At 41.3% G+C, this 13,324-nt stretch overlaps 1 protein-coding gene across 6 annotated transcripts in view; it reads left to right on the forward strand.

Moving 5' to 3' along the window:
* The window catches only part of LDLRAD4 (low density lipoprotein receptor class A domain containing 4), a 289,229-nt gene that overhangs the window by 93,580 nt on the left and 182,325 nt on the right, over positions 1-13,324 (forward strand). For 5 of the 6 annotated variants that reach the window (XM_072852787.1, XM_072852786.1, XM_072852792.1 and 2 more), the window contains one exon: positions 12,218-12,676. In XM_072852787.1, coding sequence (XP_072708888.1) covers positions 12,637-12,676 — 40 coding nt within the window. In that variant the 5' untranslated portion in view covers positions 12,218-12,636. The remainder of the gene's footprint in view (positions 1-12,217; positions 12,677-13,324) is intronic. The other variant, XM_072852790.1, reaches the window with a different exon arrangement.

Genomic DNA, 13,324 nt, shown 5'->3' on the forward strand with positions numbered 1-13,324 from the left:
TTTAATAGCTTCCCAAAGTGATAGTGTTACCAAAAGAAAATACCCCTCTGAGCTGGCATTTTTCATGTTTGCTTTTGGCCACAAGGTAAATTTGGTTTGGTTATTTGTTAAAAATCCACATAGTTCTGTCTGCAAATGCGTATTTGATGATTTTTTTTTTTCGTTGTCTGTTCTGTATGTTTTTAATAAAAAGGCCCAGAGCCTTTTTTGAACTCCAAATGTAGAGCTTCGGTCTTGCCATGAAGTCTCAATGGATAGAAAATGGGTTCTATCTCGATGTATTTTGATGTATAACGTGATGTAACAGGAGCAATACCTTTGACATTTTGTTGATAATTGGGTTTTAAAGTTGGTAAGATATACATGCTTGAAAATGGCCCATTACAAATCTGTAATGTGTACTGAATTAACATGCCAGGGTTTGTTGGTTTGGTTTTGGTTTTGTCGTCATGCTAGGGAACAGATTTTATACTCTCCTTCGGTTGTTTTTTCCTGTGTGTTATTTAAAAACACGAAGAACACCAACAAACCCAAAACCACGAATGTGAAGCTAGAAGAGGTGAGAACATCCGGAAAAACGCCTGGTATATCAGCATTAGTCTTGCTAGCTTATGCATATACTGGGTAGCAACTTACTCCTTCCAAAAAATCGGGCTCTGAAGAGAGTAAGTAATTCTTCCATTTGCCATAGGAGGATAGACCCGTATGCGTTCCTCTGGCGGTTGTCCCCGCAGTGACAGTAGCCCTTACTGTTCTGGAGGATAGGAGGGAGGGCAGTGACCCTCGGGGCGTGGGGTATATAGCCCTTTGAGCTGGAGGGGGGGATAATCCGGTCATGCCTGCACACCCATTGCCAGATGGGAGACTCCAGTTGTGGGTTCTGGGATGACCATCCTGCCTCAGAAAGGTTCTCTGACACCTTCGTGTTTCCTTAGGTCAGTGGTGTGAAGAAATACTGCATACCCTTACAGAACGTGAGCGCCATTTGCAGGATCAGCATACAGCCCCACAGATTTTACATTTAAAAAGAATGCAAAGCGTAGATATTGAGTTTGATGGTAATTAACTTGAACAGTTTACCGAAGTATTTGGGACATTTTGAAGTGTTTTAAAAGCAAGGTTTCAGTTTGTTTCTGAGAAATTTTGTAGTTAACCCAGTTTCAGTTCTTGATGCATGAGTGACTGGGTAACATATGATGAACTGTGTTATATAAGCTGCTCAAATTGTTGATCCAAAATTCTAGCTATTTAACTCTTCTGAGATCTTAGTGTTTCTTGTTTTATTTTTGTCCTGTTTTCTCTTTTCAGTATTTGAAGTGTTGATATGAAGCCCTTTTCTGCCAGTGCTGTTAGCAGAAAGAACTTACGTACACCCATCTGCCTCTTCCTTGGGCATGGGAATGGGTTGCACTGTCAGGAGCTTTTAACTACTTGGTATAGATTAATACAGGTGGGAATTTTCCTGCTTTCTCCTCTGTTTCCTCTAAATAGGTTTGTGTCTTGCAGCAGGATATAGTGGAATAAGAATCATCAGCATCATTGGTTCCAGCTGCCTCCTTAACAGAAAAAACTGTGTTTTATTTGGATGAGCTTTGCTGTCTCTTGAATATTTCGAGAGGAAGGCAGTCTCTCCCCTTCCGTGCGTCTTTCCCGCCCAGATGTTTCGTTCTTTATTGTGCTTTATTAATAAGTCCAACGCTTTCTTAGCTGTAGGGCTGCAATGCAGAAAGCAGATGCTCCTATTAGAAAACATTCCATGATATTGGAAGCTTAATTATCAAAGACACAAAGTCAGACTCTCATTACATTTTCCACTTGTTTAAAAAGGAAAAAAAAGCCAAAAGTATTCTTTGTTTTTATGGTAAGACTGATGGTAGGTTAACAGCTGGGAAATACAAAGCTGCAACTCCATGGCTGAACAAGGAAGATAATGATTGTTCATCTGCAGAGGTCGTTATTTTCTTCTAATACGAGATTGCAGTGTTTCTGTTTGTAGCTCTGAAGCTTTAATTACAGTTCGTAATTATTTATAAATTACATCTGTGTAGGCCCTTCCTATAGGAATCTGTGTCTTTATTGGCAGAGGCTTGCAGGGGGAGAAGACTGGCAGGTGGGCTTGAAAGACCACACGTGTAATCTTATGGGTATTTGAAAGTAAACGTTATGTTTTTGTACTTGAAAGGACAACATGAAACACAAAACAAGGCCAGAGAAGTCAGATTGCTGTAAATGCATGGATAGTACAGGAAGAGAACAGGCGAATGGGATGTTTGCCCGAGAGAAGCAAAGCAGCCCAATTTTCCTTGATAAAAATACCAATTTTTGAGGAGTTTGGTCAGAAACCTCAGAGTATTTTTTTCCCCCCGGTTGTTAAAGAAGGTGCTGTTAGTGTTGCATTGCTAATGCTTCTTCAGTTACGTGCGGGTACATGCCTCAGTTGCATCCAGGCACTGTATATGAGCGTAGCAAGAATGGTTTTAAAATATGACAAGGGTATATCAAAATATATCTGCTATTAGAAAAAGGTGGTGGAAAATAGATGGGGCACTAGATTAAAAAAACACAAACCTGGTGTTCTTGGCGAGTTGTTTGGTTTTGCCGATCGGGATTATAAATGCTTCCTGAATTACAGCTGAAGTGAGGGAGTCAAAATTCTGTTCTTACATCTGTGCTAAACAAGAACTTGTCAGCTAGGGGAATTTCACAGATTTAACTGATAACAGCATTACTTCCCATGCCTTTATGCAGTTTGTTTATGTAAAAAGCTGTCCTTCAAGGACAAGAAAAAATAGCCTCTTTGCTTTTGTGTGTTGAGTAATGAGGGATTTGAGAGAATGAACTGTGTAGTTCTCTGGAAAATGAGATTTAGCTGATCACCTCAGGATACTGCTTCCCAGCTGTGCTCTCCCCTTGAATTTTGTGAGTTATTTTGTGAATTGTTTTCCAGCAGATTTTTTGAAGGCGACCAGGCTTAAAGGAGAGTGTGTATTGTTAGTACTGCCTGGAAAAGAATCACTGGCCTCTTACTTAGTTAAAAGGGTCTGTTTGGGGTGATTTTACAATGCTAGTGGAGTTGTTTTGGATTTGCAGCATGATATACTCACTCGAGAACAAAATCAAATTAATCAAAATGCTGCTTTAGCTTTTTCTCTCTGATCTATTTTACCAGTAACACCTCTGTTCCCTAAGGATTTTATAGCTCCCCAGAGGTAGAAGTTAGATCCACTTCACTGATGGGATCGGAAGCCTGGAGAGATCAGGTAACGTGCCCAGAAAAGCAAAGGCCAATCTCCCAAGTCCAAGAAAAATATGAGAGATGCTAAACCGTTACTTTGTTCTTTTTCTCATTTCCAGCTTGAAAGTTGGAGTAAAGTTGTAGGTAGTTGTAACCAAGAATTGCTGTGACAATTACTTATGCCCCATTGATTGTGGGGCTTAGAAGTACACACATTTAAATGCTGAAGGAGCGCTTTCTTCAGTGTTATCTACATTATTTAGTAATAAAGCAGAGTCCATTTTCCTTGGCCTGGCAAGGGGAAAACCACCGTGGACTCAGGTGAAACTTTTGCTTTGATATGGCTTCTGATACAGGCTCCATATTAATCTAGTTGTTATCTAGTGTCATTCAGAGGGTAAAATTGAAGTAGATGCTGTGGAAAGCAGAGCATCTGGAGACCTTGTTAAGGCAACAGTTTGGGTTTCTGGATTGTTGCACTGAGTTCAGAGCTCAGACATAGTAAAATGACAGAGATACAATTTAAACTTGCTGGTTTTGCTAGATCCTGGGCAAAATGGAGACTTGTATTAATGGAGGCAAGGAGGAGTTTGGATCTCTCTTGCTTCACGTAGATTGTTGTAGTTTAGCGTGAAAATCAAAACTGGTAGAATATGGATCAGCAAACCTCAGGATTTTTCAATCATCTAAAATCTGGTGCAGTTCTATAGGAGAAATTGTAGGTATTTGTTATAACAAGGATCCTTTCTGGATACAGTCATACATCTTTTTAAGTTTTCTATGGTACTGGAAGTAAAATGGATTTGTGCAGTACGTGATCCATATAGGCAGTCTGAAATAGTTGCAAACCTTCTTTAGGTTAGAAGAGGCATACACACGTGACTGACTTTTTGCACTGACAGCAGCTGTACTGCAGAGTGCTGTTGTCTCCCGTGCTGCTCACAGTAGCGCTGGGAACACCCTGCAGCCAATGTTCTCGGTGCTGCCCACGGTTTCTTTAAATTGGGTTTTGCGTGTCTGGATAACGTTCCATTTGCATTTCTTCATGGAGCTCGCAGATGATGTTGGCTACTCACGCTGTAAATAAACCAGATGAATTCTTGTGGTGTGGCTTGCTTCGCAGGAAACTAGAACTAGCTTTGTGTAGTAATGTGTATAAAATACTAGTGGGCTTTTCTCCTACGTTCCTTGCCCTCCTGAACAGCTGCTGCTCACAGCAGATGGACTTTCATAGCACTGACTGATACAGCCTTCCAGAAAGTTATGCAATTCTTATCAGTGCTTCTTCAATTAATATGGCGGCAGTTTATGCTAATTCAATTATATAGTTCATGTTTTATTCTTTAGCAGAAGAGGATTTTCTTTAGTCATGGCCCAAGTGTATAGGATGCTCTATCCTTCTTGACAGTGGCTGAGCACCCTCGCTTCCCAGTGGCGTACAGAGCAAACCCAAGTGCTGTACAGATAGTAGTTTTGTTCTCCAAGATAGTAGTTCTATTCTCCAACAGCTTCCATGCCCCTCGAATGTCTCTTCAGCACCAGTTCATTTTTTATTAGTTAGCATCGGTTCACTGTTCTCTTCTGCATTTTGCATTTGCCAAAATGAGCGTTGTGTTGTGCTTTTTCATTCATACCAACTGTTTTGACAGGAGTTGGAATAATGTTGGATAACTTCTCCTATTAATCTCTGAGATTTCAGATTCCCATGTATGTTTACTTCCATAGTCCCCAGTACTGTTCAGTGGGAGGACTGTGCCATTCCATGTCCACACGCTGCTTGAGATTTTCACGTGGGAGATACTGTGTTCTGCATTTCCTTTCCAGAACAATCAGAGTGCAGATGTTTCTGCCTTCAGAAATGAAGTGCAACTTGACTTGATCCACACAGTCTGCTTCTTATGAGTGAAGTCGGTACGTGTGTCTGTACTTCATTGTGTGTATTAGGATTTTCAGCTGCTCTAACCAATTCAGTGGGAGACGTTGATTTCGGCTGTGCACCTCTTCCCTGGAGGGTGCAGTGCCTTCACCCAAAAGGTGCTTTTGGTGGAGGGAGGAAGAGTGCCGCTGGGTCTCCTGGGGATGATGGGGATGGTTGACATAACTCATTTGCTGCCGGAAAGGCACGCCGCCCATTCGCTTCTCTTGTGCAAGGTTTGTCAGTGGAGATGACATGACCATGTGCTCCTGTTATACCTAAAAACCTAGATAAAGATAAAGAAATTGGGAAGCTTGTGTTGGCTGGCAAAGAGCTAGGAAATGTGTGATGCACACTTGGAAAATGGAGAGCTTGTAAATAACATACAATGCTTGTGTCTGTGTGGTGGGTTCTTGAGATGAGGTGAAAGGAAGCCAGAGGCAACATTTTGTTGAAGCAGCAAAGAGTTGCTGTGGGAGAGGAGGAGGAGAGAAACATTTCTCTCATCTTGTGCTTAGCTCCACATTGATAACATTCTTAACAACAGATGGGCAGTGGCCATGTTGTCTTCTCCTAAGGCGTTTCCTCCCTGCTCGCACATCCTACGTGGCACAGCGGAGTTAAACCAGTAACTTCCCTGTCCTACTGCTGCTTATCTGGGTGGTCAGGTTCTGCAGCTATGACTCTCAACCACAATTTTTCCGGTGGTGTGCAGGGATGCTAAATGCCCCTTGGAGCGTAGTTGGATGTTGGATACTCAAAGTCTTGATATATGCAGAACCCCCTGGGTTTCTGGCAACTGCTCGTTTCTCATACAAGTCACGGGGACACCAGTCAAAAACTTGTGATCTTTTCTCCAGTCTGCTCAATGTAATTTTTACTTTTACCAGACTTCTGCAAATTCAAATACTGACCCTGTGTTGCTTTGCAAAAAGATTAATTAAGGTTGGATTCTGCTCTTACCACCTTTTTGTTATTTTGGCAAATAAAATTCAGAGCTCAGGTTTTTCTCTGACTGGTCACGTTCATAGAGCAGCATGATTAATGATTTCTCTTGACAACTTCTGGTAATTCTAGTTTTATTAAGGTCCAAAAATAAACAATGCAATCTTCTCATTTGCCCTGCATAACACGGCTTGTAGAATTTCTCCCAATAATTATCTTCTCCAAACCCAATAGCTTGTCACGGAGATCTTAGTAAACTTTTCCACTGGGGTTTTACTGCATTCTGTCAGCACAGCTATGGGAAAATGTGCGGCTCTTTAGTTTGTTCGTAGAGATAGCAAATAGAGGACCCAAATTAATTATTTCACTTAACAAGATTAATGGAAGGAAATGTGGCATGCTCCTTTGTGTTATCAGTTATTTATAGGATTTCTTCAAGTGAAATACTCCTCGCTGTCTGATTACCAGAGGCTATTCACTTTGGCATGAAGCTACTAAACAGACCGATTTTTCTATCATTGCTTCAGTTTGTTGCTTCACTCCAAAAAGAAAGAAACAAATAGGAGGAGGAGGAGAATAAATGTCTGTACTGAAACACTCATCCATTTTCTTTTAAGCCGGGCCTTGTCCGTAGTGGGCTTTGCAGTGTCTGCTGGCATTGGCATTGGGGATATATCCTGCTTTCTAGAACATTTTCTTAACAGGCTAGAAAAAATGATGCTTGATTTTGGCAACATGCCCTCTTCTCAAGACCCTGCTTCAACTAATGCAGAAAGACCACACCTAGCTTTGGTTGTCCTCTCTGTGCCCCAATTCAGGGAGTGCTGTAACAAAAAGGAAAGAAAAAGAAGCTTGGACACTATTTCTAAACAAGCTGAAGAGTAGCTGAAAGTATCTGTAGGAATATAAATATGTATAACATAACATACAAACTCATTTTGTATGTCACTGAAATGCACCAAGAAAGTGAAATACAGCAGCTGTTTAAAAAGTCACAACTGACCTATACAAATATTGAAGATAGAAAGTGAAAACAAATTATGTATATGTGTGTGTGAGCAAGATGCGATTAGATAAACATATTTTAAACATCTGGTTTTCAGTTTGATTTGTGTATGATCTGCTGTGAAAGTTGCCTTGAGTTTTTTAAGCGGTCCTTTGAGTTAGAGCATAGTGTTTCCCAAGGATTCACTTAGCACTGGTGCAATGTTATCTTAGAAGGAAGACAAATTATAGATAGAAGTCGATAAAATAAATGAGGATCACACAGTAAAACGCAGGCCTTACCATCTAAAAAAGAGTAGGTACAACTGGTAGGTATTAATATCTAGTTTAGAAGCCTCTATGAGAAGCAAAGCCAAAGCCTGGAAAACTCTTGGTGAATCCAAAAGGGGATGGAGAGGTGAGCTATATGTGTGCACATATGCTTCATTTTAAATTGCTTTAGCAAACTTTAAAAGATATTTTTACAAACACCTTTTTATAAAAACAAAATGTTGGAAGTGTTTTTCCAGCCAGAAACTTCTTAAATATATATCCAAGTCTATGCTGCCTTAACCTATAGGAAGTATAGGCCTTACTTCAGCAAAGTGGTTAAGCATGTGGATAGTTCAGTACGTGTCCTGGCTTCAGTCAGATTACTTTTTTCCTTGAATTTGGAGACACGCTTGAATCTCCCGTTGAGCTGGAGTCATGCTGCCGGCTCGGCCTGCATTGCTTCTGTCCTGCTTTTAGCCACAGAGCGAGTCGGTGCCGCTGGCTGCCGAGCTCCCGCTGAGGGTTGGCACCTGCCTTCTGCAGGGACTGCAGTGAGAGCAGGGCAGGTTAGCTCAGGCTCTCTCCCCTTTTACACTTCTTTCACCCGAAAGCTAGAAATCCAAGCAGCGAGTCCTCCCTTGATTAAGTTAAATTACACCACAGCTCAGAAGCTGTTCAGTAACTTTCTCAAAACTGTAAACGTGTGGCTTACTCTGCAGATACTCCTGTTATGAAATTTGTTAAACACCTTAGTGAAACGCTGTACTTTAGGATGTCTTGTGCCAAGGGCTGTCACAGGAAACGCTTCCCATGGCCGTAGCCCTTCTGACAACACATCCAGTGAGTTCCTAATGCCTGTGTGGGAACCAACAGCGCGTGGCCAGAGAAGCAGACTGTATATAGTGAAAGGAAATGGGGAAAAAAAAAAAACACAAACAAAAAACCCAAGCTGCAGCATTTACATGTCAGCCAGTGCTTTTGAGTTTTTCAAGACATTACAGAGATAGCAGTCTTGGAAAAAGCAATATTTCACTTCTTCTTTCAGTGCAAGTTCCTCCAGTCCTGGTCCTGACTGATGGTTGCACAATACTTCATAAAATGCAGATATTATTGCAGGACTTGATGACACTCATTGGCTACTTTTCTCTCTCAGATTCTTTCTTACGGTCGCCCTTTAATACTGCATCTTCGAACGTTTAGAAAAGAGGAATAACAGGTTGACTAGCTAAATATACCATAAGAACATATAATCACATAAGGTGCTAAATAGTCAAAATATTTTCTGTTTGCATTTTGTGTGAGGTTCAGATGGTGGTGTCTTTCCCAGGACCAAATCTGAGAAAAGTAGAGAGGATGAAAACAAATGGATTTGATTTTTCTCTAGGTACTCAATCACGTAAGCACATAGTAGCCGAAAGTCTTTATAGCACAGCTACATATTTATAAACCACAATGTTTGCTTTGGTTTGCTTCTGAGACTCATATAACACTGCAGTGGATGAATGAAAGCAGAAGTGGAAGCAGAGTTCCTGTTGCAATTGGAAAGGAGGTAACAGATGGAGCAAAGAGAAAATCTCGGTCTTTCTAGTCTACCTTTTCTCTTTACCATCTGATCAGTATAATGGGACGTGTTCCCACTGGGGTCTCTGCAGGTTGTGAAAACTGTAATAGTTACATCGAAGCTCACACCTTATTGTAATTCTATCAGTATTGTTTACTTTCCATGCTCTTTTTCAGATAGGTATTTTCACTTTTTGGTCCTTTAAGCAGGTTGGTTTAACGTTTCTGCACCACACTGGTATAAAAGGATAAACACATAGCTTCACTGGAGTTGGCTGAGCACAGTGAAATGTGTCAGGAGAGGTCCCGACCCATTCTGTGCATGCAAACATTCCAGTCTGTTAGGAAACAAACACAAACCTCCTCTCTTTGAACATCAGTTCAGCTTTAATGGAAAATTTCTGGATTATGTAAAGTACAATAGAAAGGTTATAGCTCTGCATGCTGTTAAAAATGGAATTTGCCATTTCCCTTATTTGCTGTGGTATCGGCTGGGCTGCTTTGTCGTCTCCACCTGGATGTATTCGAAATCTGAGAGACCTGAAATTGTTGTGCGAATGTGACTGATGAAAGGTCCGCCTGTTGAAAATACTCATTAAATAGCCTGCTTAGCCATAAGTGTGAAGCATTTTATAAGTGCTGAACTTGGTTTTGAGTTGTGAAGAGGCCCAGCAAGCGCTGAGCACTGCACAGGCTTGCCCCAGCAGCCCGCTCCGTTTCCTTACTCGCATCCTGCCAACCACCTCCGAGTTCATTATCTGCCAAGGGAGAAGAGTGCTTTTGCAGTGATAGAAAATGCTCACTTAGGGCAATCAAGAGATATCAGTTATCTTCTTTCACTTGAGTCCTTAAGGGAGGACTTAAACCTGATGCAGTGCATTACCTTTTAAATTTTAAGGTCTGAATGAACTCTGTAGTGTTTCAGTGTCCTGTAGTGTTGTTAAAATTACGTCTTTCTGTCTGAAGAAGCAGTGGTTGCTGAAAGTGCCTGCGTCATAGAGTTTCTTCAGCACTGTTGGGTTCTTAACTAGTTTAGCAGAAATTTTGAAGATGTGGAAAATAATTCTTCTTTTAATAAAAAAGTTAATTTGCAAGAAAGTAAAAGTATTTTATTCTTTTAAGAATGAGAAGCTTATCTAATACAAAGATGTAACAATAAGAGCATTTCCCTGGATGCTAAGGGATTAGTGCACATCTCTTGAGCATCATGAAGATGGGGAGAGAAATTAAAATGCTGAAAATAGAAGGCATCAAAATTGTGGATTTATAAACCAAAATCAAAAGTTATAAGGCTGAAAATGTGAATGCAAATATGGATCTGCTTTTATAAATAAAGAATAAACTCAAACCTCTAGAGAAAAAGCTTGGGAAATGAGTGCAGCATCCATCTGTAGTTGTTACAGGATAGTTAGCACAATGTTACGAGCCAAAAGAAATATGTGCTGTGGTGTACGTATATTATACTTGCTCAGTTGTATGTATTTTAGAATAAAATAACCTCATATGAAACGGTTATTAGTTGTATAGAGCACTTTGAAGGGCTGAAAAAGCATCTTGAGGACCTGACATTCAGGAATAATAGCATTTTAAACACTATTCTAAAATTTTGTACGCAGCTTTTTCTGATAGAAGATATGACATGTAAAGGCGTTGTTTCCCTTTTTTTTTTTTTAATTTCTGCTTTCTCCTCTATTAAGTTGAGTTGTTTGGGTAAGAAATGGGGAAGACATCTTAAATCTGTTCTGTAACCTTATTTGATTTGAATGCAAATTACTAGATTTGAATACAAGTAACTAATCAGTCAGTCCTGTGCTGTGTTTTGAGACAAAAACATGTGTTCTTCAGTAATACTGGCATGACAAAATTGGGGAAAAAAAGCAGCAACATCATTAAGATAGAAAATCCATCTTTGTTAGCAGCTAGCTTTCATTCATTGTGTTCTGAGGAAAACTGCATTCATCAGGTGTCAGGCTCACTTGGTTTCAGTGACACACCTGAGAAGGGATCCTTTTTGTCCCCTGGGAAAGGGCTCTAATGAAGCCCTCGAGGGCCAGCTGGTTGTGCACTCGGCAGTGCCTGCAGAGCAGAAGGTGCCCCAAGGAGCATAAGAATCTTCTCTGCAGTTTTGGATCATCTGGGATATTCAGCCTTACACTTCGGGGTACAAGCTAGTCTCTAGATCTTGCAGGTCAGGGTGAAGGGGGTCTGGGGAGCGGGTGGTGGGTTATTAACACCTGCCCGCTGAGCCCGGTCTTGCACTGTTCTCCGAAGCAGCGGGTGCTGGGACTGACAGTGACACTGGCACCCTCTGATACGGGCTGCTCCAGAACATGGACCTCGGGACCGATCCAGTACTGCAAGCCCTGGCTAGACTCATTAGCTAAAATCCATTAGTAGATCATAAGATCATCACAGACGTAGTTTCAACCTGCCTGTGCCACTGAACTGGGAGATAGCGAGACGAGCATTATTACGTGTAGGAACAGGATGGCTGGGGAGTGAACGGGTTCTCCTCCAAGTCCTCTTTTCTTTCTTCCTTGTTTTCGAAAATAATCTTCTCCCTACACATGTACCTGTCTGCTGTTTGCATTCACCCCATAAAAGTAAACGTATCCTGGTTTTTAAAAGCTGGATGTGCAAAAACTCCAGTTTTCAGTGAGCTACAGATATCCATGCTATGCAGAAGTAGTAGTATCAAGAAAAACTTAACAACCTTTCTCTTGTACAGCCTGTGGCTGTTTTTAACCTTACCGAATGTCTGAAGACATTGCGTCATCTGTGTTACAATTGAGATTTTAGATAGATAATCAACAGCAAGACCTACAAAGGTTTTTACCTCAGAAGACTGTTAGAACGGCATATATAGTGTCGGCAGGCAGCGCTCTCTTTTCCTGCTCCAGGAAAGAAGGGAAGCAGCTATATGAAATGCTAATAATCTTACTGTGGTTTTGAATAGACTAGACTTGAGAGCCTTGAGTATTTTTCCTTTTCCCTTTTAACTGCAATTTTGTTATTGTATTGCTGCCCCCATCTCTGCTAAATATGGCTTTTGAAATGTAAATCATATCATGTTCTCAGAGATGCATATGACACCCTCAGCACTGTTCCTCTTTGCACTTCAAAGAGCTGTGTGGTCACACTTTGCATCTCGGCAAAATCGCAATATTTGCCTTCTGAAGATCTCCTTTAATGTGTACAATCAATCCCTGATAATGTGTTTTGGGTTTTTGTTCCCTGGAGTCTGTTAATTTTAGTGTTGCTACAGGTCATCAGGAAACATAATCTCTTCTTTTTTAATTTCTCAGTGAGCGTGCCTGAGGGGAGAGGAGCACAAGAGAGGAGAGACAATTGAACATCACCATTGGCCGAGACCTGAAAAAATGGTGCTGGACGAACAGAGGATTAGAACTTAATTGTAAAAGGGAAATAAAGTCTTGGCAGGTGATTTGCTTCATTTCCACATTCATCATGGCCCGAATCCTCTGGCTGGCTGGTTGATGGGACTGTCCAACGCTTCCTACTTAGGTTCAGTGCAGATCCCCTCTGCCTACGGATCGAAAGACCTGGGATCAGGTGGGAACTGGATGGTGCCAAATATGGGAATGGAAAGAGAAATGGACTCTGACGAGCTAAGATGGAAGTGACTTGACAGCTCCAAGCTCAGCAGTTGTCTCCAGCAAGGACAGGTTAAGACGGGAATCTCAAGCTTCGCTGGGAGAGCAGTATGCAGGAAGCTGGTTTTCAGGCCACAAATGCTTTCACAGGTAAGGACTTCTGTTCTAGTTCAGCTCATAGTTTTGGGACAGTTTACTGGAGTTTAGAAAATAAATTGAATAGGTCCTGGCTGTCGTTAGTGCCTTGTAGTACTATCAGTTTAAATAATATTTTAAAACAGTTCACTTGAAGAACAGTTCAATGCTTGTATTAACAGTGGGTAACACAGTTATCCGTATTTCAGGCCCTCTGAAACAGATGGCTGCAAGCCTTAGCAAAGACGTATCTCAGCTTTCCTCATTAAAGTACTCATTAACAGCTTAACAATGAGTGGCCTCCTGGGTCAGTATAAAACGTACTCTGTTAAGTTGCTCTTGTGTTCAACACAGGAGTTTGGCAAGGGCGCAGGATGGACACGGTTCGTATCAGGAGGCTTCTCGGAAACATGTCAGTGTTGAGCTTTATCTCATCAGCCAGAGCACATCTCTGGGCAGAACTTGCCAGGTACCTTCTCCTTGTACTCCCTCCCGCTCCGCACCATTAACATGCTGCAGTGCTTGAACTGGCAAAACCATAGGGTTTAAACGGTAACTGTTTCACCTGAGTCCAATGTATTTCCCTGTAGATACACTGAAAATAAGATAATGAGAAAGAGGATGCCAAGGTGGTGTGTCTCTCTGAGGAAAGCTCCCTCTAGT

This window comes from Ciconia boyciana, chromosome 2 (genome assembly GCF_034638445.1).
Source record: "Ciconia boyciana chromosome 2, ASM3463844v1, whole genome shotgun sequence".
Classification (NCBI taxonomy): Eukaryota; Metazoa; Chordata; class Aves; order Ciconiiformes; family Ciconiidae; genus Ciconia; species Ciconia boyciana.